This window comes from Artemia franciscana, chromosome 7 (assembly GCF_032884065.1).
Source record: "Artemia franciscana chromosome 7, ASM3288406v1, whole genome shotgun sequence".
Classification (NCBI taxonomy): Eukaryota; Metazoa; Arthropoda; class Branchiopoda; order Anostraca; family Artemiidae; genus Artemia; species Artemia franciscana.
Window position 1 is genome coordinate 18,516,201 of NC_088869.1, and position 22,877 is coordinate 18,539,077.

At 34.6% G+C, this 22,877-nt stretch overlaps 1 protein-coding gene across 2 annotated transcripts in view; it reads right to left on the reverse strand.

Annotated features, from left to right (window-relative positions):
• LOC136028935 (dol-P-Man:Man(7)GlcNAc(2)-PP-Dol alpha-1,6-mannosyltransferase-like) overlaps positions 1 to 22,877 on the reverse strand; it is a 38,425-nt gene that overhangs the window by 13,600 nt on the left and 1,948 nt on the right. The window contains exons 2-5 of one of the 2 annotated variants that reach the window (XM_065706916.1): positions 14,617 to 14,742; positions 12,633 to 12,765; positions 8,417 to 8,590; positions 3,288 to 3,441 (exon numbers count right to left, since the gene is read on the reverse strand). In XM_065706916.1, the coding sequence (XP_065562988.1) occupies positions 3,288 to 3,441; positions 8,417 to 8,590; positions 12,633 to 12,765; positions 14,617 to 14,742 (587 nt within the window). The remainder of the gene's footprint in view (positions 1 to 3,287; positions 3,442 to 8,416; positions 8,591 to 12,632; positions 12,766 to 14,616; positions 14,743 to 22,877) is intronic. The other variant, XM_065706917.1, reaches the window with a different exon arrangement.

Here is a 22,877-nt window from a genome sequence, read left to right on the forward strand (position 1 = left end):
AAATTTTTCTAACTCAGCTATAAAGCATATATTATACTTGCAATTTATATTATTACTCGTATGTAATGACCTTAGAAGTGCCCCCCCTTTTTTTAACGTTAAAAACCTTAGTACGACTGGTCTTGACTGTGTCTGAGATAAAAACTTACTGCGGCGATTTAAAATAAACACACTTTTTTCAACAAAGTTTTAAAGTTTAAATTGAACACATATAGAAATTAGAATTCCGCTGAAAAAAGTCTATGTTGCAAGGAAGAAGCAACAAGACAGAAGAAGTATACAAGAAGGACTTGCATACTTCAGCTTATTGTCTATTATATTATAGAAGTCTATTATAGAAGCACTGGCATACTTCAGCTAATTGTCTATTATATTATAGAAGTCTATTATAGAAGCACTTGCGTACTTCAGCTAATTGTCTATTATATTATAGAAGTCCATTATAGAAGCACTTGCGTACTTCAGCTAATTGTCTATTATATCATAGAAGTCTATTATAGAAGCACTTGCATACTTCAGCTTATTTTCTATTATATTATAGGAGTCTATTATAGAAGCACTGGCATACTTCAGCTAAGTGTCTATTATATTATAGAAGTCCATTATAGAAGCACTTGCGTACTTCAGCTAATTGTCTATTATATTATAGAAGTCTATTATAGAAGCACTTGCGTACTTCAGCTAATTGTCTATTATATCATAGAAGTCTATTATAGAAGCACTTGCATACTTCAGCTTATTGTCTATTATATTACAGGAGTCTATTATAGAAGCACTGGCATACTTCAGCTAAGTGTCTATTATATTATAGACGTCCATTATAGAAGCACTGGCATACTTCAGCTAATTGTCTATTATATTATAGAAGTCTATTATAGAAGCACTTGCGTACTTCAGCTAATTGTCTATTATATTATAGAAGTCCATTATAAAAGCACTTGCGTGCTTCAGCTAATTGTCTATTGTATCATAGAAGTCTATTATAGAAGCACTTGCATACTTCAGCTTATTGTCTATTATATTATAGGAGTCTATTATAGAAGCACTGGCATACTTCAGCTAAGTGTCTATTATATTATAGAAGTCCATTATAGAAGCACTTGCGTACTTCAGCTAATTGTCTATTATATTATAGAAGTCTATTATAGAAGCAATTGCATACTTCAGCTAATTGTCTATTATATTAAAGAAGTCTATTATAGAAGCACTTGCGTACTTCAGCTAATTGTCTATTATATTATAGAAGTCTATTATAGAAGCACTTGCGTACTTCAGCTAATTGTCTATTATATTATAGAAGTCCATTATAGAAGCACTTGCGTACTTCAGCTAACTGTCTATTATATCATAGAAGTCTATTATAGAAGCACTTGCATACTTCAGCTTATTTTCTATTATATTATAGGAGTCTATTATAGAAGCACTGGCATACTTCAGCTAAGTGTCTATTATATTATAGAAGTCCATTATAGAAGCACTTGCGTACTTCAGCTAATTGTCTATTATATTATAGAAGTCTATTATAGAAGCACTTGCGTACTTCAGCTAATTGTCTATTATATCATAGAAGTCTATTATAGAAGCACTTGCATACTTCAGCTTATTGTCTATTATATTACAGGAGTCTATTATAGAAGCACTGGCATACTTCAGCTAAGTGTCTATTATATTATAGACGTCCATTATAGAAGCACTGGCATACTTCAGCTAATTGTCTATTATATTATAGAAGTCTATTATAGAAGCACTTGCGTACTTCAGCTAATTGTCTATTATATTATAGAAGTCCATTATAAAAGCACTTACGTACTTCAGCTAATTGTCTATTGTATCATAGAAGTCTATTATAGAAGCACTTGCATACTTCAGCTTATTGTCTATTATATTATAGGAGTCTATTATAGAAGCACTGGCATACTTCAGCTAAGTGTCTATTATATTATAGAAGTCCATTATAGAAGCACTTGCGTACTTCAGCTAATTGTCTATTATATTATAGAAGTCTATTATAGAAGCAATTGCATACTTCAGCTAATTGTCTATTATATTAAAGAAGTCTATTATAGAAGCACTTGCGTACTTCAGCTAATTGTCTATTATATTATAGAAGTCTATTATAGAAGCACTTGCGTACTTCAGCTAATTGTCTATTGTATCATAGAAGTCTATTATAGAAGCACTTGCATACTTCAGCTTATTGTCTATTATATTATAGGAGTCTATTATAGAAGCACTGGCATACTTCAGCTAAGCGTCTATTATATTATAGAAGTCCATTATAGAAGCACTTGCGTACTTCAGCTAATTGTCTATTATATTATAGAAGTCTATTATAGAAGCAATTGCATACTTCAGCTAATTGTCTATTATATTAAAGAAGTCTATTATAGAAGCACTTGCGTAATTCATCTAATTGTCTATTATATTATAGAAGTCTATTATAGAAGCACTTGCGTACTTCAGCTAATTGTCTATTGTATCATAGAAGTCTATTATAGAAGCACTTGCATACTTCAGCTTATTGTCTATTATATTATAGGAGTCTATTATAGAAGCACTGGCATACTTCAGCTAAGTGTCTATTATATTATAGAACTCCATTATAGAAGCACTTGCGTACTTCAGCTAAGTGTCTATTATATTATAGACGTCCATTATAGAAGCACTGGCATACTTCAGCTAATTGTCTATTATATTAAAGAAGTCTATTATAGAAGCACTTGCGTACTTCAGCTAATTGTCTATTATATTATAGAAATAGTGGGGTATCTTTATCTTCGGGGCGAGGGGTTACATGTGCTAATTGATTTACCTTTTATTCACTTCCTATACATTTTGTGTTTCACAAGTTTATTACAATTTAATGAAAAGAAATCTAGTTCACAAATCCAGTGATTACATTTCGCAAAGCCGGTTAAACAAAATAGAAGATAAAAGTGGATTAAAAATAGAGCAAGTTTCAAATTTATTGAGTGAATTCATGGTAAACTTCTAGAAAAGTCTTTTGCTCTCTTGGAAAGTAGCTGAATATTTAGTTAGGCGAATTAAACTTTCAGGAATACATAAAGTGTCTAAATTATGCACAGAATGTTTCAAGCACCTTTCTCTACCCCTTAGTTTCTAAAGCTTAGTAGATTACTAGGACGCCCGTCATAGCTTTGACCAAAAAAGCCTCTGCGAATACGAATTTCACATCAGGTAAGAACCAAGCACGCAAAGCATTATTCAGCTCATTAAACTTATTCTTAGGAGTTAAAACAAATAAATTTAACACTAAGCAATCTCACCTCTCAATTGTTATTCTTTGCTTCACAAGGTCAGAAAGTAGAAATAAGCCTAGAAGAATCGCTAATTCTCCGCGGAATATTATAATAGCGCCCGCAGATGTAGCAATGAAGTTCTCGTGCTTCTGTTCAAACCAAAACTTGTAAGACCACAAAACTGCAAAAATGTCAGTGATAAGGATATTTTAAAATAAAATAAAATAAATAAGTAAATATAAATAAAAAAAATAATAACATAATAAATATAATAATATAATAAATAATATGTATAATAAAAATAATAAATATATAATAAAAATATATAAATAAAATAAAAATAAAAATATATATAAAATAATAAATATAAATATGAAGTAAAAATAAATAAAATAAGGTTATTTTTAACATTAGTATAGCTCCTTGCATACTATATTTATGCTTAATTTCTAGAGTCACGTACATTGCCAATCTAAGATAGAGAACAGTGTACAATAAAAAAAATCATAAAATAAAATCCCAGGTTTTTGTAACCTCACAAGAATTTGCTCAAGATTTTCAAGAAACACGACATTTTCGAATAGGTCTATAGCCGTAACTTGCACCGAAAGGACAATAAATCATTCAGGTCTACACATTCAAAAAGGCAGGTTTATGGTATCGCTTTGACCTTTTCTTACAGAATGATCTAAATTCGGATAAAAAAAAAATTCCAATATCAAATAGTTCTGCTGTTTTTCTAGCTTATTTTTGTACCAACAAATTGAAGACCAATTTCAAGAAGAGCTATAAGCTCATATGGCACTTGTGACGAGGTCGGAAGAGCCAAGAGCTCATATGGCATGAGCTCTAGCAAAATTCTAAGAATCAATAGATTAATTTAAAAGGAAAATCAGAGGCTTAATGCCGGTAGGGATTTAAAATAAAAGCTCTGAGACACAAGGTCCTTCTAAATATCAAAATTCATTGAGATCCGATGACCCACTCGTAAGTTAAAAATACCTCATCTTTTTTAAATTTTTCCTCTCCTTTCAGCCCCCCATATGATTGAACCGGGGGAAACTACTTTATCAAGCCAATTTGTGCAGGTCCCTGACACGCCTACCAATTTTCATCGTCCTAGCACATCCAAAGCACCAAACTCGCCAAACTAATGGACCCCTCTTTTAACTCCCCCAAAGAGAGCAGATCCTGTCCAGTTACGTCAATCACTTATCTACGATATTTGCTTATTCTAACCACCAAGTTTTATCCCAATCTCTCCCCTCTAAGCGTTTTCCAAGATTTCTGGTTTCCCCCTCCAACTCCCCCCAATGTCACCAGATCTGGTCGAGATTTAAAATAAGAGCTCTGAGACATAAGTTCCTTCTATCAAATTTCATTAAGATCTGAGCACTTTTCTTAAGTTAAAAATACCTCAATTTTTCTAACTTTTCTGAATTAACACCCCCAACTCCCCCAAAGAGAGCATATCCGTTCTAATTATGTCAATCACGCATCTAGAACTTGTGGTTATTCTTTCCAACAAGTTTCATTCCAATCTCTCCGCTCTAAGCATTTTCCAAGATTTCTTTTTCCACCCTCCAGCACCCTATGTCTCCAGATTCAATTCGAATTGAAAATGGAGCATCTGAGACATAAGATCTTTCTATATATCAAGTTCCATTAGGATCCGATTCCAATCCGATACATAATAGGCTGCGACAGTTACGTAATAGTATTTTTGATTGTGTAAAAACCCGCGAGAGCCAAGAAAAAAACCTTCAGGGTCCCACTAAATCAAGATTCCTTTGGGTGATATGTAATAGGGTTTGATATTACGTAAAAGTTTCTTTGATTGTATAAAAACCCACGAAAAGCCAGGAAAAGACCTTCAGAGGCCCGATAGTGGGGAACCTTCAAGACGCTGGACCTAATAGTTCATTTGATTCTTTCAAAAACCTACAAAGCACCGCCAAATCAAGATTTATTGCTTGTTATGTTTAAAAAACCTTCAGGTCCCCACCAAATCATGATTCCTTTGGGTGATAAATAATAGGATTAGGTTGTTAGGTAATAGTTTCTTTGATTGTTTAATAACCCGCAAGGACGTTCAAGACATCGCTATTTTTATCCAATAAATCTACCTTGAATGCAATGTGATAACTTTTACTTGCAGTATTAATTCAGGCTTTGAACTGAAGGGACACAAACAAGATTTAACTTCGAGCTTAATCTGATTGCACAACAAGTTCAGTAAGTGATTGTGAAATAATTCAAACTGGATTTTGGATCGAGGAAATTATCTGGTGAAAATATATGCATTTTGGAGATATTCGCATGAATTATTGTTCTCTTTAGTTTTGTTCCGCTTGACAAATAACTAAGGACAGTTTGGCTGACTTGTGAGTCTACGGTACAACCAAATGTTACGAACATTTTTGGATTTTCGAAGCTATTTTACTAACTATTGCTGGCTAGTTAAGCAGACGACTAAATTTACTGTTCATAAGCTGGCACTGGCTAGGTTTCGGGATTACCCTGAATGACCTGTACGTATTGTTGACGTGATAGATCCGAAAAGAAATGAAAAAACTAGAAATTACAAATATCTAGTTTTTTGCTACGGTACACATGATACCCAGTTCATTAATGAGTCCCAACTGTTAGATTGTGAATGAATGCAATAAAACTGAGGCTATGAAAAAGGTTTAAATGGAGTGTTTGAAGAACGTGCACCAAAATCAGCCGTTTACAAAGAAGTTTGCAAAGAAAAGCTTAAAGGACAAGCGTCAGAAAATACCAATTTACTTAACTTTTCGGGACCAACCCATCTTATTACCAAGATTACAGCAACGGAACAAGAAATTCAGTCTCGTCATGGAAAACCTTGCTCAGAAAATCGATCAGAGATTAGATGGAAAATTGGCAGCTGCTGGAGGTAAACAATCCTTTTCTAAGGACACAGTTAGTGCAATCAAAGCGCAAAGCTCATCGATTTCAAGTGAAATTTACAGAGCATTAGTTGTTGAATCTGAGCCAAAATTTGTTGTTTTATCAAATGATTTAAAGCATTTAAAAACCAATACTCATTTATTGAGGAACGGATGAAAGTTGCCGAGCAAAAGCTTGATGATTATCAAGCAGAAACGAGATTAAATTATCTCATGTTCATTGGAGTTAAACAATCTTCCGATAGGGACTTGAAGTCGGTAGTTCTTGAAATTGTGACAAAAATTGGAGCTTGAAATATCTAATCAAGTTGTGATCGAAGTGATAAGATTCAATCAAAGCAAAGGTAATAGTAAACAGGATGCAATTGATCCTGTGGTTTTAACATTACCTTGCTTCTGAATTTTTTAAAAGAAAGTCAAAACTAGCTGGCACTGGTATTTTTGTGTCGGAAAATCTGACGAAACGAAGACGTTATGTTCTGAGCTTAACACGAGATAAAGACGGGCATAAGCAAGTGTGATCTATGCACGTGTGCAAGCGTAGTCGGATCTATGTACGTCTCGTTAGTGATTCGTTTCCTCGTCGTTTATGGTCTATCGACGATATTGCTTAATAGTGTATGCTAATAGATAAATGGTGTTATAATTTAACTACTTGTTTGTATTTTTTTTCCTTTTTAGAAGATGTATCACACCTAGTTATCTTTAAAGAGTGGTGAGGCACTAACAACGTTTGTAGATAATCCGTTCCGAGCTGTAGATATTCTTAATGCTGACGTTGCGCAAGAAAGTTCTTCTGTTACATTTTGACCGAATACAGATAGCTGTTATGTAAATCTACTTTCCTTGGTATTTGGAACTAAATGGCTTCGCTGATCTTGTGTTCAATAATACTATGGGATGAAACTTGAAAATAATCAAGGGAATTCGAAAGGTATGTGCAAAACGCATCAATGAATTATTAAACGGTGACAAGAAGAATGAAAATCCAGCTAGCCTGAAAGTTGACGATATAATAGTTATTGCAAGGAATGCAATTTCTGATGTTTTGGGTGAGTATTTTTCAAAAATAGGTGAATCAGTAAGTGAAATTTCAGCAGTAAAATTGCCGAAACTTTTCAAGATGAAAGAGGTGTGGAGGTAAACACAAACACTGTTTAAACTAATCTAGAGGAGGAGATGAAGCAAATAAAAGTATTGATGCAGTCAAATTCGTCTGGGAATGATGGTCTCAATCTGCAAACATTTAAATTAGTAATGGTATATTTGCTGCCCTGCCTTGTATATTTAATTAACTTATCGCTGAACAAGGGTGAGTTTCCTTCACGATTAAAAGAGGCCACGGTCATCCCTTTGCTTAAAGGAGGTTTCAAGACAGATATTTCGAACTAGAGACCGATTTCGATGTCGTCTTTGTTTCCGAAGCTATACGAAAAGGTTATAGAAGATTGTATAACCATCTGAATCTATATGGATTTTTCGCGAAAACACAGTTTGGATTCAGGAAAGGCAATTCTACAATACATGCAGTCCACCATCTCACCAGGGAAGTTGTTAATAATTTTATTTTATTTATCTTTTTTGTGAATTTTGATTTATAGGTTAAATGTAGATATATATTAGTAGATTATAAGGATAAAGACAACAATCATATACAGCCCAATGTGTTTCCCCAATGATGGTTGAAAGACGATGGCAGCGTTATTTTTGTTAATAAATCAGTTCACTCTTTCTCTCTTACAAATTACTTATTATTTTTCTTGAGGTACCTCCTGAAAATATTTTAACATATTTACTCTTTCAAGAAAAAAGCGTTTTTTTCCAGCGTTAAGCTGGATCCACTTTCTATACTGATTCTAAATATGTAACATTTATAAATTTCAAACGTGTGCATCATAAGACATTATCATAAGACAACTCCCGTGACTCCAGATGATTAAAAATGGCAATCTATTAAGCACCTATACGAATAAATGAACACAAAGTTATTACTTATCCTAAAAGACTAAAATGCAAATTCAATTATATGCTAAGACAGCCGAATTTAAGAACTTCAACAAGAATGACTGTGGCGGGTAAATGTTTTCACCCTACTTTCCCCCCCGTCTAGCATATAGATCGGAATAACATTTTAACAAAAAGGCGACTGACAGAGCCATATCATAATATCATTTGGCCAAATTGGGTGATTAAATAGTCCTAAACAGACAAGCAATTTCTTACCAATTATCAATGCAAAAATATTCGGCAGAGGTCGGCTGAGATAAAACATGAAATGAAATTGTGTCCCAATTATGAAAGTAAACCATGTGGTAACACCTTCACCAAAGTGCTTTTGGGCACTGAATTTGAATGCTTCCAGTGAGACTAGAACACTATAGCCAATAGTCATCCGAACTGAAAAAGATAAAACGAATGTATAAAACGTACATTAGAATACAGGTGCCTTCAAAATGGAGGAGAGATGAAGCCTCAAATGTTACATAATAATGCTGGTGGTACTCTATACTCTATGCCTAAGGAATATTAACATTTTCATATTACTTCCTAATGAGATCTTTCCTTACTTTTCTCATGTCCTTTTACTTTCCTCATTCTCTAAAAATAACGCAAGGTTTCATCAGCTATGGGTCTAGAACCTTACTTTCTGATACATCAATATATTTTCCATTGTTGAATTGACACCTAATTCTGTCTTTTTTTATTATCTTATTTAAGGTTCATTTGGGCTGCCTGGACCAGCTTTTACGCTAGGACAAGCTAGAATTATATTTGTTAATATATATATATATATATATATATATATATATATATATATATATATATATATATATATATATATATATATATATATATATATATATATATACTAGCTCGGTCTCGCCGGCTTCGCCGCCGGGCCCCAGCACGGCACGTCGCAGGCTTCTATATATATGAATTCTCATTGTCCCTAGTGTTCTATTGCAGTTTGTTCAAAGATATTTGATTATTAAAGCAAGTCCAATTTCTAACAATGACATCTACTAAGCTTCAAAGTTTTGGTTTTCTTTTTTAAGGTTTTTGAATACTTGTAATCCCTTGTTTTTAATTATAATTTTTAGTTTTTTTTTTGTTTTTTTCTTTTTTTCTTTTTAGTTTTTTTTTAGTTGTTTACCTTTTTTTAGTGCGAAGAATAAGAACAGCCTCACCCTCGGAATGCCCTGTCAAGATTGTTGCCTCTATTGCGTTTTCCATTGTTTGTGTTTTTACGGCAAGTCACGTGCCATTGCAAAGCTTTGGTGGGTTAATATTTCGCAAAAGTATTATTGGTACGCCTATTTTTAGCTGTAATACGTGTGGTGGATACCCTGGGAGATACAGGGAATTTAAAAATTCTGATGAACAGTTAATCACTTCATTTGATTCCAGAACTATGTCGACTGACTTGTAAATGACTGCCTGGTCTCGAATCTTGATCAGAATAATATCGTTGATTTTGTGGACGTCTCTGTTCTTGGCAGCCAGAATCGCTCGTTCACTTAGCCTTTTATGATTTTTATAATTGGTTAGAATATTCGGAAATACCTTTTCAACCAAATCATTTTTTGACATCACTAGATTACAGAATTCAGGAGGCAGTTGTATACGTCCTGAAATTGAGTCAACTGGGAACATTCCGTTACCAATCGCCAGCAATTGATCTGAAAATGATTCACCAGAGTTATCGTTTTGCAATCGGACACGAATATTTATAGTTAATTTTAATGTATTTATGTGTGACCATAATTAAGAATTATTCAGGCAAGCATTTATTTCATCCGCAGGTAAAGATCTAGGAATAATAGGTAATGTTGGCCTGAAATCTCCCGCAAACAATATTAATATGCTGCCAAAGGGTTTATAATTTCCTCTCAAATCTTGCAAAGATCGCTCGAGAGCTTCGAGCGATTTTTTTGCGCCATTGTGCACTCGTCCCAAACAATAAGTTTGCATTGCTGCAATGCTTTACCCATCTCAGATAATTTGGAAATGTTGCACGCGGGATTTTCTGTAGATTGCATATTCAAAGACAATTTCAAAGCGGAATGAGCAGTTCTCGCACCAGGCAGCAACGTTGCGGCCATTCCGGACGACGCAAGGGCCAACGCTATGTCATTTTTGGATCTAACTGATGCCAGAATTAATCTTATTAGATAAGCTTTACCAGTACCCCCTGGCGCATCCAAGGCGACGATTTCTCCAACTTGGTTATCGACACAATGCATTATCTGATCATCAATGCCTTTTTGTTCAGACGTTAACATAGAAATATTTGTTTGTACATACGACAATAGATTGATCGTGTTGTAACTTTGTTCACGATCCAGTTCTACACATGTAGAAACAGCAGCAGTACGATTAGATGAGGGCATTCCCAAATGCTTGATAAGGGTGTTTGCCATAGATAAGCACAAATCTTCAATCATAAGTAAAGTGCAGTTATAAATTTCTGTAGGTAAAGTCCGAGGTCATATCTGACCTCTCTAGCTGTATTTGTGGAGTGCATCCTCGGCCATTTGCGATTTGCATTTCTCCCATAACTCTGTAGGAGATGAAACAGAGCAAGTTGTCAATATGATTCCAAACAATGCACGAATTTGACTTGGAGTTGACGTTTCGCATGCGTCATTGATGCAATTATCCCAGTGTTGGTCGTTCTCCAATAAATTCAGAGCTTGGCATGCACTACGATAAGTGTCATGTATAGTCCTGTTTACAGTTCTCAAATGCTCAAAGGACGTCAGGGCGGGTACATTAACAAAAAGCAGGCAGAGAAAGAAGCATTCATCTTGATTGGGGTGAATAGTGTTGATTCTTCCTATCGTGGTTTCTTTGAAGATGTTAGGTTGGCCGTCGACTCACCCTGTTTTCGACGTTCAAATGATTTTTTATTAGCATTCCACGTGTAATACGTAGGCACTTCAGAATACAGCAGTTTTTTTTGCAAAAGTATCATTTTGACATAACGCGAAGAAAGCAGTTAACGTTGTATCCAGTCGATTTAGGGCTCACTGTTGCATGTTGGATTCCGAAAAATAAACACATAACGTACATTCAATTCAGCATTGATATCGCTGATGAAGTACAGTTGCAAAAATTTGTGATGCTCACCTGAGAATGGTAGAAGAGAGCCAACTCTATGATAAATTTGCCCTTTTACTTTGAAAGTAGGCATAAAGAAAACGATCAAAAAGGGAGTTTTTAAAGGCCAAACGAAAATAAAAAAAAAAACACAGAAAGCGAATATTTTGAGAGAACAACCGCCTCTCTTCTTCAGCGCGAACAAAGTAATATAATCAAGGAAAAAAAAACAAAAAACAAAAGCGGAAAGTACAACAAAACCAATTAAAAACAAATGAAAAAATTAAAGATAAATAAATTTCAATAAAAGACCAAATGTTATAAGAATTTAAATCGAATATTTAACAACAATAAAAGAAGTTATTCGCCAATATCCACTATTTGCACAAAATTAAAACAAATATGAACTGCCATCAGCGGGTACTAATGAAAAAATGACAAATAAAAGAAAAATTTCATTCACTCAAACAAACAAAGTAGCAATTAAATAAATTGGAGAACTGGGTCACCTGATTTCTGATTTTAATCAGAAATCCTAATGGGGTGATGACGTATTTGATCATGTGATTGGGGAAGTGGTTCAAGTTTTTTTTTTCAGGGATAACTAAAGTATCAGCTTCTCTTTTGAGAAAACCGAAATAATTACACCCCTTTGTGACAGAACTTCTTTTTACCTCCATTATAGAGGCTTTTTATAGACAAAAATTTAGGTTTCCAATGGGCGCTCCCCTTTCACCAATTGAGGCTGATATCTTCATTGAAAACCTTGAAGAAAAGGCTATTCTGCAAAGTTTTTGTAAACCGGAATTTTGGGTTCATTTTAAGACGATATTTTTTATTTGTGGGAGAATTGTGACGAATCTCTGGAGTCTTTTCTTCATTTGCTTAACAGTCCAAAACTTAAATTTACTTGGGAATTAGAAGTAGCAAGGCGTCTTCCTTTCTTAAATGTCCTGGTTCACCGAAATGATACATGCTTCGAGTTTGGAGTCTATAGAAAACCCACAACTAGTGACTGTTACTTAAATTATTCCTCTAATCATTCTCCTGCAGTGACAAGAGGAGTGGTCACTTCTCTAATTGACAGAGCATTGCAAGTTTGTTCTCCATGTTTCCTGGATTCAGAGCTTGACCACCTTAGAGATATTCTTGTAGTTGTGCATTGCATCCTTTTACTCCTATCTTAGATTCCAGTGAACAAATTTGTATATGTTTCATGGCTGTTAGTTTCCATATTTTATGTAGCCTATGAAATACGAAGTTACAAAAAATTATATAAATATGTCTAAAATTAATACAAACAAGTAAAAACTAAACATTGAATAAAATAGGAACTTACCACAATATAATCCAATTAACTTGCTAATCCCAAGAATATGTCCAATAAAAACCAATGGAAAGGATAACGTTGCAACAAAAAGTGGCGCAATGAATGTTCTAGGAACAACACCAGGAAATTCTAAGTGATCATACTGAAATAAAAAAGTGAGTATAAAACTTCTCTCCAAATATTCATTCAAAACTATGTACAGACCTAAGCAAACCAGATCTTATCAAACCTAAGCTTATCAGAACTGAGTAAATTTAAAATGGACAGGACTCCTTATTCCAAATAAGCAAGCAATAGTTTAAGTAAACAAAGAATAAAACACCAAAGAAAAGAAAACTAAAAATGGGATTTTTGGGGTCAACAAAAATACTGGAAATATTTCAAGAGGGTATCTACTTCCCTTCTTTGGCGCTAGGCCTACATACTCCCTCCAGAAGACTCCCCTACAAAACATATCCGTAAGTTTCCCAATTACAAATACTATACATAAACAACGAACAAATTGCAAAACTTACAGCCCTAGGGGCTGTGAGGGGTCATGTCATCCCCAGAGGGATATTTATTGGACCTGACCTTTTAATTATGCTGAAACAAATAACTATTTCAAAACTTCGATTGGATTTCTGGGGAAAAAAGGGGCATAAGAAGGGGGTTAGTTGCAAATAATCTGTTTGGTCGCTTAAAAGGGCACTAAACGTTTAATTTTTGTTCAAATGAGTCCTTTCTCGATCTTCTAGGATTTTTGGCTCAATACAATCATCCCTGGAAAACAAAAACACATACATGATATTTCTTTAGCAAAAAGTATAAAATTCCAAATTTTTGAAGACAAGAGCATGAAAACTCTACAGTAGGATTCTCTGATCGCTTTGTAGTTAGAGGGGGGGGGGCATATGCATCAAAGGGTGCATTTTTTGGCCAAATTATCCTAACTCTCATTGAGCCTTCAGATAAATACAGAAATAGATCCAATGAAGGAGATGGAAGTAGAAACTGATTTATAGTCCCTCTTAATTTCTGGGAATATTTCTGGTTTACATCATTAGTACGAAAAGTAAAGAGCAACACAGGACCCAAAAAGAGCAAAATTTATTCTATATAGGAGAGGCGCTGCCCATCTCCTTCAATCTCCTTCTCCTTCAAAAAGTTTGTGGTAACGTACTGTAAGTAAGGAGCGACCAGGCTCAATAGTAACCAAAACTCTGAAAAACGGAATTTTAATACCTATAGATATATAAAAAAATCGCCTTAAAATGCTGACAATACTTATCCAGATAGGAACAAATTCACCAAACTATTTTCCGCATTATTAGGAGACAACTGCCCCCCTGGGCGGGGAAAGGGGGGTGCATAATTGAAAAAATGCATATCTATTTCAAATAGTTCATGGTAACGAACTGTAAGTAAAGAGGAACCCTGCTCAATAGTAAACTCTAAAAAACTCTAAAAAACGGAATGCTAATATCAGTAGATGTATCAAAAGAATCGGCTTGTTATGCTGATTCCAAATATACAAGTTTCGTTAAGTATAGTTTTACCAATCAAAGGCCAAGAGCCTTAGGAAATGTGCCCGATTTTTGAAAAAGGGGAAAAGCCCCCTGAAGGTCATAGAATTTAATAAAAATTACACGATCAGATCCAACGCATTAGGAAACCCTAGTGTAGAGGTTTTAAACTGATGAGTAAAAACGCGTAATTTTGTGATTTTGACTGAAGAAAGATAGAGGTATCTTTATCTTACAAATGGGTGATCAGATCTTAATGAAATTAAATAGAAAGATTTTACACCTCAGATGCTCCATTTTCAATTTGAATCGGATCTGGGACATAGGGATTGGGGGAAGGGGATAAATAGAAATATTGGAAAACGCTTAGAGTGCAGAGACCGGGATGAAACTTGATGGGAAGAATAATTACAGGTTCTAGATACGTGATTGATATATATATATATATATATATATATGTAAAATATAGTTTTTCAAAATTTTCTCACCTGATTTATGTTAAAACTGTGATAGATGATGTCATGTATTGCTTGAACATTGAAGCTCTCTTCAACTTTAGTATATGGACAAACAACCAAGTGAACCAAAGCTATACAAACTAGCTTCACATCAACCTAGAAACAATAAAGTAAGTCTGTAATTTGAAAGAAGAAACTCCTTTTGATAATGAGAAGATAGTAATCCTTTGAATAGCCATTGATTTACCGTTATAGCCATTATAGCCATTTATTCATTGTTACTTGCCATTCTTTTGGTCTATTGTGTTGGTCTTGAAATAGCACCTTGAACTTTTTTTCTGGCAGAATAAACTCTTAATAAACATCTCTCAATTCCCCCAAAGAGAGCAGATCCGTTCCAATTATGTCAATCACGTATCTAGAACTTGTACTTCCTGTTCCCATCAAGTTTTTATCCTGATATCTCCACTCCAAGCGTTTTCAAAGATTTCTGTTTACCCCCCCCCCCAATCCCCTATGTCCCCGGACCCGATTCCAATTGAAAATGGAGCATCTTAGACGTAAAATCTTTCTATATATCAAGTTTCATTAAGATCCGATAACCCCTTTGTAAGATAAAGATACCTCAACTTTCACGTTTTCTCAGATTTCCGGTTTCCCCCTCAAACTCCCCCCAATGTCACCGAATCTGGTCGGGATTGAAAATGAGAGCTCTGAAGCACAAGATCCTTCTAAATATCAAATTTCATTGAGATCTGATTACCTGTTTGTAAGCTACAAGTGCCTCATTTTTTCTATTTTTTTCTGAATTACTCCCGCCCCCCAATCCCCCAAAGAAAGCGGATCCGGTCCAATTTTGTCAGTTACCTATCTTGGACTTGTGCTTATTCTTCTCACCAAGTTTCATCCTGATATTTCCACTCTAAGCCTTTTCCAAGATTTCTGCCCCCCCCCCACTCCCCCCAATGACACTGGATCTCGTCAGGATTTAAAATAAAAGATGTGAGTTACGAGGTCCTTCTAAATATGAAATTTCATTAAGATCCGATCACTCTTTTGTAAGTTAAAAATACCTGCTTGCCCAAAGAGAGGAGATCCATTCCAGTTATGTCAATAACTCCCCCCAATGTTATCAGATCCGGTTGGGATTTAAAATAAGAGCTCTGAGACCTGATATCCTTCTAAATATCAAATTTCATTAAGATCTGATCACCCACTTGTAAGTTAAAATACCTCATTTTCCTAATTTTTTCAATTTAAATGTCCTCCCACTCCCCCATAGATGGTCGAATCAGGGAAACGACTATTTCTAATTTAATCTGGTCTTGGTACCTGATATGTCTGCCAAATTTCACTGTCCTAGCTTATCTGGAAGTGCCTAAGCTAGCAAAACCAGGACAGACAGACCAACAGAAAGACCAACTGACAGAATTTGTGATTGCTATATGTCACTTGGTTAATACCAAGTGCAATAAAATTATGCCACTTGGTTATAAAATTATGGCACTTATAAATATAAATTTCTTATATATGCTAACCTTATATCATAGACAGCAAGTTAGTGCTGTCTAAGTAAAGAATAATGGTGGCAAAATACATTTTCTTTTTGTCTTAGACCAGGACACTTTGTAATGAAGGTGTTGTTGTAGAAACTTCAAAAAGGACTCATTCAATTGGAAATTGAAAGAGCTAGTGCCCTTTTTAATAGTCGGAAGTGATTGGAGGGCAACTAAGGTGAAAGGTTCAGAAATTGTGTCTTTGGGGGGGGGGTATCCCCCCACCGACATCCTCAGGGCAAATGCTGTAAGTTATGCCTTTGGGCCATATGAGGTTTTTTATAGAAAGTGTTGTAAAAACTTCAAAAAGGGGTCATATCATTGGAAATTGAGAGGGCTAGTGCCCTTTTCAATTGTCAAAAGTGATAGGAGGGCAAATACACCCTCCTCCCACCCACCATTTCCCTCCTACTCATGCTAATTTCTGCTTGCTTTGAGTTTGACTTGGTTATTTATTGTAATTTCAGAGATAAATCAGAGGGGAAAAAGAAGAATACTACTGAATTTTAAAAACTACTTGTTTCAGATACAATTATTACTGCCATTGCAATTGCATTCTTGAACCACTTACCCCAAATAGGGCCAAATATGGCCCTAGACTGTATACAAAATTTTCAATTTTTTTCCATAATCTATGAAAATTGTCATGATGTTGTTGCAATTTTTACTACATGACATCATTTGCAAAGGCCAAAATTAAGACTTAACAAATTTTCTCAGACTTCTGACCTATCTAAATAATTTTCTTAGGCCAGAATATTCCAGGATGCCAATTTTCCCAAAAAAATATGGAGCCATCTTTGAGAAAAAATAACATACATACATAATTATTGCTTGCTTATAAAGATAGTATATATCTATATATATAAAAATAAGTTGTCTGTCTGTCTGTGGATGTGTGGATGGATGTGTCAGGTGACGTCACCTGAAAAAACTGGATCAGGTGACGTCAAAACTGAAAAAACTAAAAAAGGCAAAAACTACAAAAAAAAACTAAAAACTAATAAAAAAAATAAAAAAGCTAAAAAACTAAAAAAACTATAAAGGTAAAAACCAATAAAAAACTAAAAAAAAAAGTGAAAAAACTAAAAAAAGGCAAAAACTACAAAAAAAAACTAAAAACTAATAAAAAAAGTAAAAAAGCTAAAAAACTAAAAAAACTAAAAAAACTAAAAAAAGGTAAAAAACTAAAAAAAATAAAAAATAAAAAAAATAAAAAATAAAAAAAAACTAAAAAAAAGGAAAAAACTGAAAAATAAGCTAAAATAAAGGTAAAAACCAATAAAAAACTAAAAAAAAAGGAAAAAACTAATAAATGACGACACTCAAAGAGAAAGCGACCAGGACATGTACACCGGGATACAAATGACGACCGGGACACAGGGAATATAAATAACGACCGGGACACAGGGACACAACTACAACGGGGACACCGGGGGAAACAGGGGGATATAAATGACGACCGGGACAAAAAAACTAAAAAGAAATAAAAACTAAAAACTAATAAAAAAAACTAAAAAATCTAAAAATCTAAATAAGCTAAAAAAGAAAAAAAAAAGGAAAAAAATAAAGGAGAAAAACAAAACTAAAAAACGAATGTATATACAGACCGGGACACCGGGATACAAATGATGACCGGGACCCGGGACACAGGGAATATAAATGACGACCGGGACACAGGGACACAACTACAACGGGGACACCGGGGGAAACAGGGGGATGTAAATGACGACCGGGACACCGGGACAGGGAATGGTCGATTAGCAATCACCATCAACAAAGCTCAAGGGCAATCATTAGAATCATGAGGTATAGATCTGAATACAGATTGTTTTCCCATGGACCATTATATGTTGCATGTTCAAGAGTCGGTAAACCTGACAATCTATTTATATGCAAAGACAATGGGACAGCAAAGAATGTTGTATATTCGCAAGTTTTACGTAGTTAAAACCATATATATATATATATATATCTATATTCACAGGTGGGACATAGGGACACAACTACAATGGCGCGTAACTATTATGGCGCGTAACGACTTACGCGCGCGGGGGGGCTTGGGGGGGGCGCGAAGCGCCCCCACCAACTAGGTGTTGGGGTGGCGCGAAGCGCCACCCCAACAGCTAGTATATATATATGTATATATATGTATATATATATATATATATATATATATACAAAAATTTAGACTAATATGTATCTCTCACAGACAAGTACAGTAAGTTCCTATGATGTAGAAAGTTGGGATCTGGACATGTGGATTTCAGGAGTCAGGTGAGGCAGAAAATGTCTGGCCCTGCTGCCACAAGTAAGTAAGATAGTTGGGATTGCCTTATGGTTGGTACTAAATAGCAATGGTTGACAAAAATCTAGGAAAACTGTTTTTGGGTATTTTATCTTAAAACTTACTCTATACTATAAACTATTTGTATGATAACTATGCCTCACAAAACTTACATTATATTTAATGTAGCTATGATAGAATCTGTTGATATTTTATGTGATTTTCTAGCTTTAAGATCCTTGTTCAAGATTGGGAAGCATTTTCCAAGCTTAAACACAAGATTAAAGAGTATCAATGTTTACGCTCCACTATTTGAATCCAAACTATTAGTTTAATTATTTGTTTAACAAGCTATTAGTTTAATACATTTAGAATTGTCAGTTTTGGATCATGGTTGAAGTATCCCAGCTAATCATATACTTATTTAAGAAATTTCAACAAATCCAAAGATGAAACAATCCATATTCTGAGTGGTATACAGAGATTTTACAGTAATTTCACTGTCAAAGTAATGATTATATATCCAATTACTGGGCATCTTACCCTGGGTATTCAACCATCAGAAGAAAGAGAGTGAAGTGAAGCAATGCACAGCAACTATATAGTGGTTGACCACTTCTGAATGAAGAATTCTAATAAAATATAAGTTAGTTCTATTAGATTTCTTATTTTATCCCCTTTACAAATGTAATGGTTGCTTTGATGACACCCTACCTTCCTTCCTACATTCCAATGCACCCCACCTTCCCGAAGCCTCAATAATCCCAGATATAGCCTTATTGATTTATTTCTCTGTTAATCAAGTCTTATTAGACTACTAACTGTTGGGGTGACGCTTCGCGCCACCCCAACACCTAGTTGGTGGGGGCACTTCGCCCCCCAAGCCCACCCGCACGCGTAAGTCGTTACGCGCCATTGTAGTTGTATCCGTATGTCCCACCTGTGAATATAGATACATATATATATATATATATATATATATATATATATATATATATATATATATATATATATATATATATATATATATATATATATATATATATGTTTTTAACTACATAAAACTTGTGAATATACAACATTTTTTGCTGTCCCATTGTCTGTGCATATAAATAGATTGTCAGGTTTACCGACTCTTGAACATGCAACATATAATGGTCCATGGGAAAACAATCCGTATTCAGATCTATACCTCATGATTCTAATGATAGCCCTTGAGCTTTGTTGATGGTGATTGCTAATCGACCATTCCCTGTGTTGCCGTCGTCATTTATATATCCCCCTGTGCCCCCTGGCGTCCCCGTTGTAGTTGTGTCCCTGTGTCCCGGTCGTCACTTATATTCCCTGTGTCCCGGTCGTCATTTGTGTCCTGGTGTCCCAGTCTGTGATTTCTCTTTGAGTGTCCCGGGCGTCGTTTATATTCCTTGTGTCCCAGTGTCCCGGTCTGTATATACATTCGTTTTTGAATTGGTCTTTTTTTTAGTTTTTTACCTTTTTTTAGTTTTTTTAGTTATACCTCATGATTCTAATGATTGCCCTTGAGCTTTGTTGATGGTGATTGCTAATCGAACATTCCCTGTGTCCCCGTCGTCATTTATATATCCCCCTGTGCCCCCTGGCGTCCCCGTTGTAGTTGTGTCCCGGTCGTCATTTATATTCCCTGTGTCCCAGTCGTCATTTGTATCTTGGTCTGTATATACATTCGTTTTTGAAATAGTATATGATGAAATAAATTTTTGTATTTTTCCCCTTTTTTTCTTTTTAGTTTTTTTTGGTTAATTACTTTTTTTAGTTTTTTTTCTTATTTCTTTTTAGTTTTTTTTTTTAGTTTTGTTTTTCTCCTTTATTTTTCCTTTTTTTATTTTTTTTTCTTTTTTAGTTTTTTTTAATAGTTTTTAGTCTTTTTTCTTTTTAGTCTTTTTGCAGTTTTTACCTTTTTTTTAGTTTTTTTTTTTACTTATGCCCTGTTCGTCATTTATACTCCCTGTGTCCCGGTCGTCATTTGTGTCCTGGTGCTTTGTTGATGGTGATTGCTAATCAAACATTCCTTGTGTCCTGGTCACTTTCTCTTTGAGTGTCCTGGTCGTCATTTATATTCCCTATGTGCCGGTGTCCCAGTCGTCATTTGTGTCCCAATGTCCTGGTCTGTAATCTCGTCAGTCGAAAACATGACGTCAGGCAACACACAAACATGACGTCACTCGACAGACACACACACACACAGACAACTTATTTTTATATATATATTTTTTTTCCTTTTTTTTATTATTTTTTTCTTTTTTAGTTTTTTTAGTTTTTTAGCTTTTCTAGTTTTTTTTTTCTTTTTGGTTTTTTTGTAGTTTTTACCTTTTTTTTAGTTTTTTTTACTTATGTCCTGGTCGTCATTTATACTCCCTGTGTCCCAGTCGTCATTTGTGTCCTGGTGCTTTGTTGATGGTGATTGCTAATCGAACATTCCTTGTGTCCCGGTCGCTTTCTCTTTGAGTGTCCTGGTCGTCATTTATATTCCCTATGTGCCGGTCGTCATTTGTGTCCTGATGTTCCGGTCTGTAATTTCGTCAGTCAAAACATGACGTCAGTCAACACACAAACATGACGTCACTCGGCAGACACACACACACACACAGACAACTTATTTTTATATATATAGATAGATATGTCATAGGTTCTTTGTTAAAATGGGTTTATATAGTCTTAAGCTTGATGAAATTCAATCTTGTCAAGGATTGATTACAATACTGTAGGCTACAAAATACTATTTTAAATTATTATAAAAATGGAAGTAAACATCTGTGACATGATTATTTGCTGACAGCTCTGGCAGCATCAAATGAATATAAAAAATTAATAATACAAAATGTTGTAAACCTTTAGTTTTGTCACAAGCTGTCTAAAATGGAAACTTTTTATAAAATGGAAACTATGGAACATAGTTTCCATACTATAGCACTTAGAAATGCTAATTTTAGAAGTGCAACAATTATTCAGCTTTCTTAAATCCCCTTCAAAGAAACTAAAAATGCATAAAGTGGGCAGCATTTTGAAGCCAAGAGAAATGTTGGGGTTGGATAATATGAATGAATATTGACATAAAAACAATATGCAATCATCAGAATTTAGCTATATTAAGCAATTCAAAGAAATAAAAAAAACTCACAAAAAACTAAAATATCCTCCCTTCAAACTTTTAGACCCACAGAAGCTTGCCCTTGACTAACCTTTTATTTCTGGCAAAAATAGGGTTGCAATGATGAAACATGATGACCATAAAAGACAAGGCTTAACCAATCAGCAAACAGTAGTTCATAAATATCAACTAACAATTCAACCAACAAGAATACAGACCTTGCCCTGCTGCCCATAGGGCTCATGGACTAATATGCTTTGCTCTGTAGGTGATGTTACCTGTAAGCAAAATTGGACATTTGTTTTGTTCAAAAGTGAAAGTGAACTATCTTGGATATTAGCATTAATGGAATGCATGAGTAATTACTTTTGACTTCCTACTATGCAGAAATTACCAGTGATGACTGGAATTAGTATTTAAAATATAATTTCATTCATGTTGTACAACCCCAACTTTTCCCTCAGCTTAAAAACCCTGCCCACTTTACACAAATTTTGCCCCATGGAGGAGGAGGGTCAACCAGAAATGGATTCTAGAATTAGCATATGTAAGTACTATAGTATAGAAATTATGCTGCTTTGCAGTAGTTTCTATTTTAGACACTTTGTGATGAAACTAAACTTTTACCCAAAATATTAAACCCATATATTAAAAGAAGAAGATGATGAGGATATGTTGAATATTATAAGTAAGTGTTTCATTATTTTTTCACCAGGGGGAAGCAGGAATTATCAGAAAAGCAACCATGATGTTTGCAAAAAAAAAGAAAAAAATAGAATAAGTAATCTAATGGTACTACTTTTGGGTAGTTTTAATAGCATCTTTCATATAAACCTAGATTATTATATAAATAATATAAACTTAGGCATCATTGTGGACAAAGATTTAAAATTCCACAGCCACACTCAGGCTCAGGTTGCAAAAGCTAATCAAGCTCTTGGACTCATTAAGTGCTCTTTTGTAACCAGAAAGTCATGTGTGGTTATAAAACTTTATAAATCCCTTGTCTGTCCCCACCTTGAGTTTGGCCTTTCCCCAAAATAAAATGGACACAAGAGCCCTTGAAAGTGTCCAAAGGAGAGCAACAAAACTGGTCCATGGCTTAAATAATGTCCCTTACCAGGATCGCCTAGGATCTCTGAGACTTCCAACCCTCACCTATCAAAGATATAGAGGAGATGTGATCATGGCACGCAAAATTTTCAAATCCGGTCACCTGAACCAGATCTTCACCCCCTCCCTGGCTAACAATTCAAGAGGTCACAGTCTTAAGCTTCTCCTGCCTGGATGTTGGAGAAGGGAATGACGTGGTTTCTTTTCC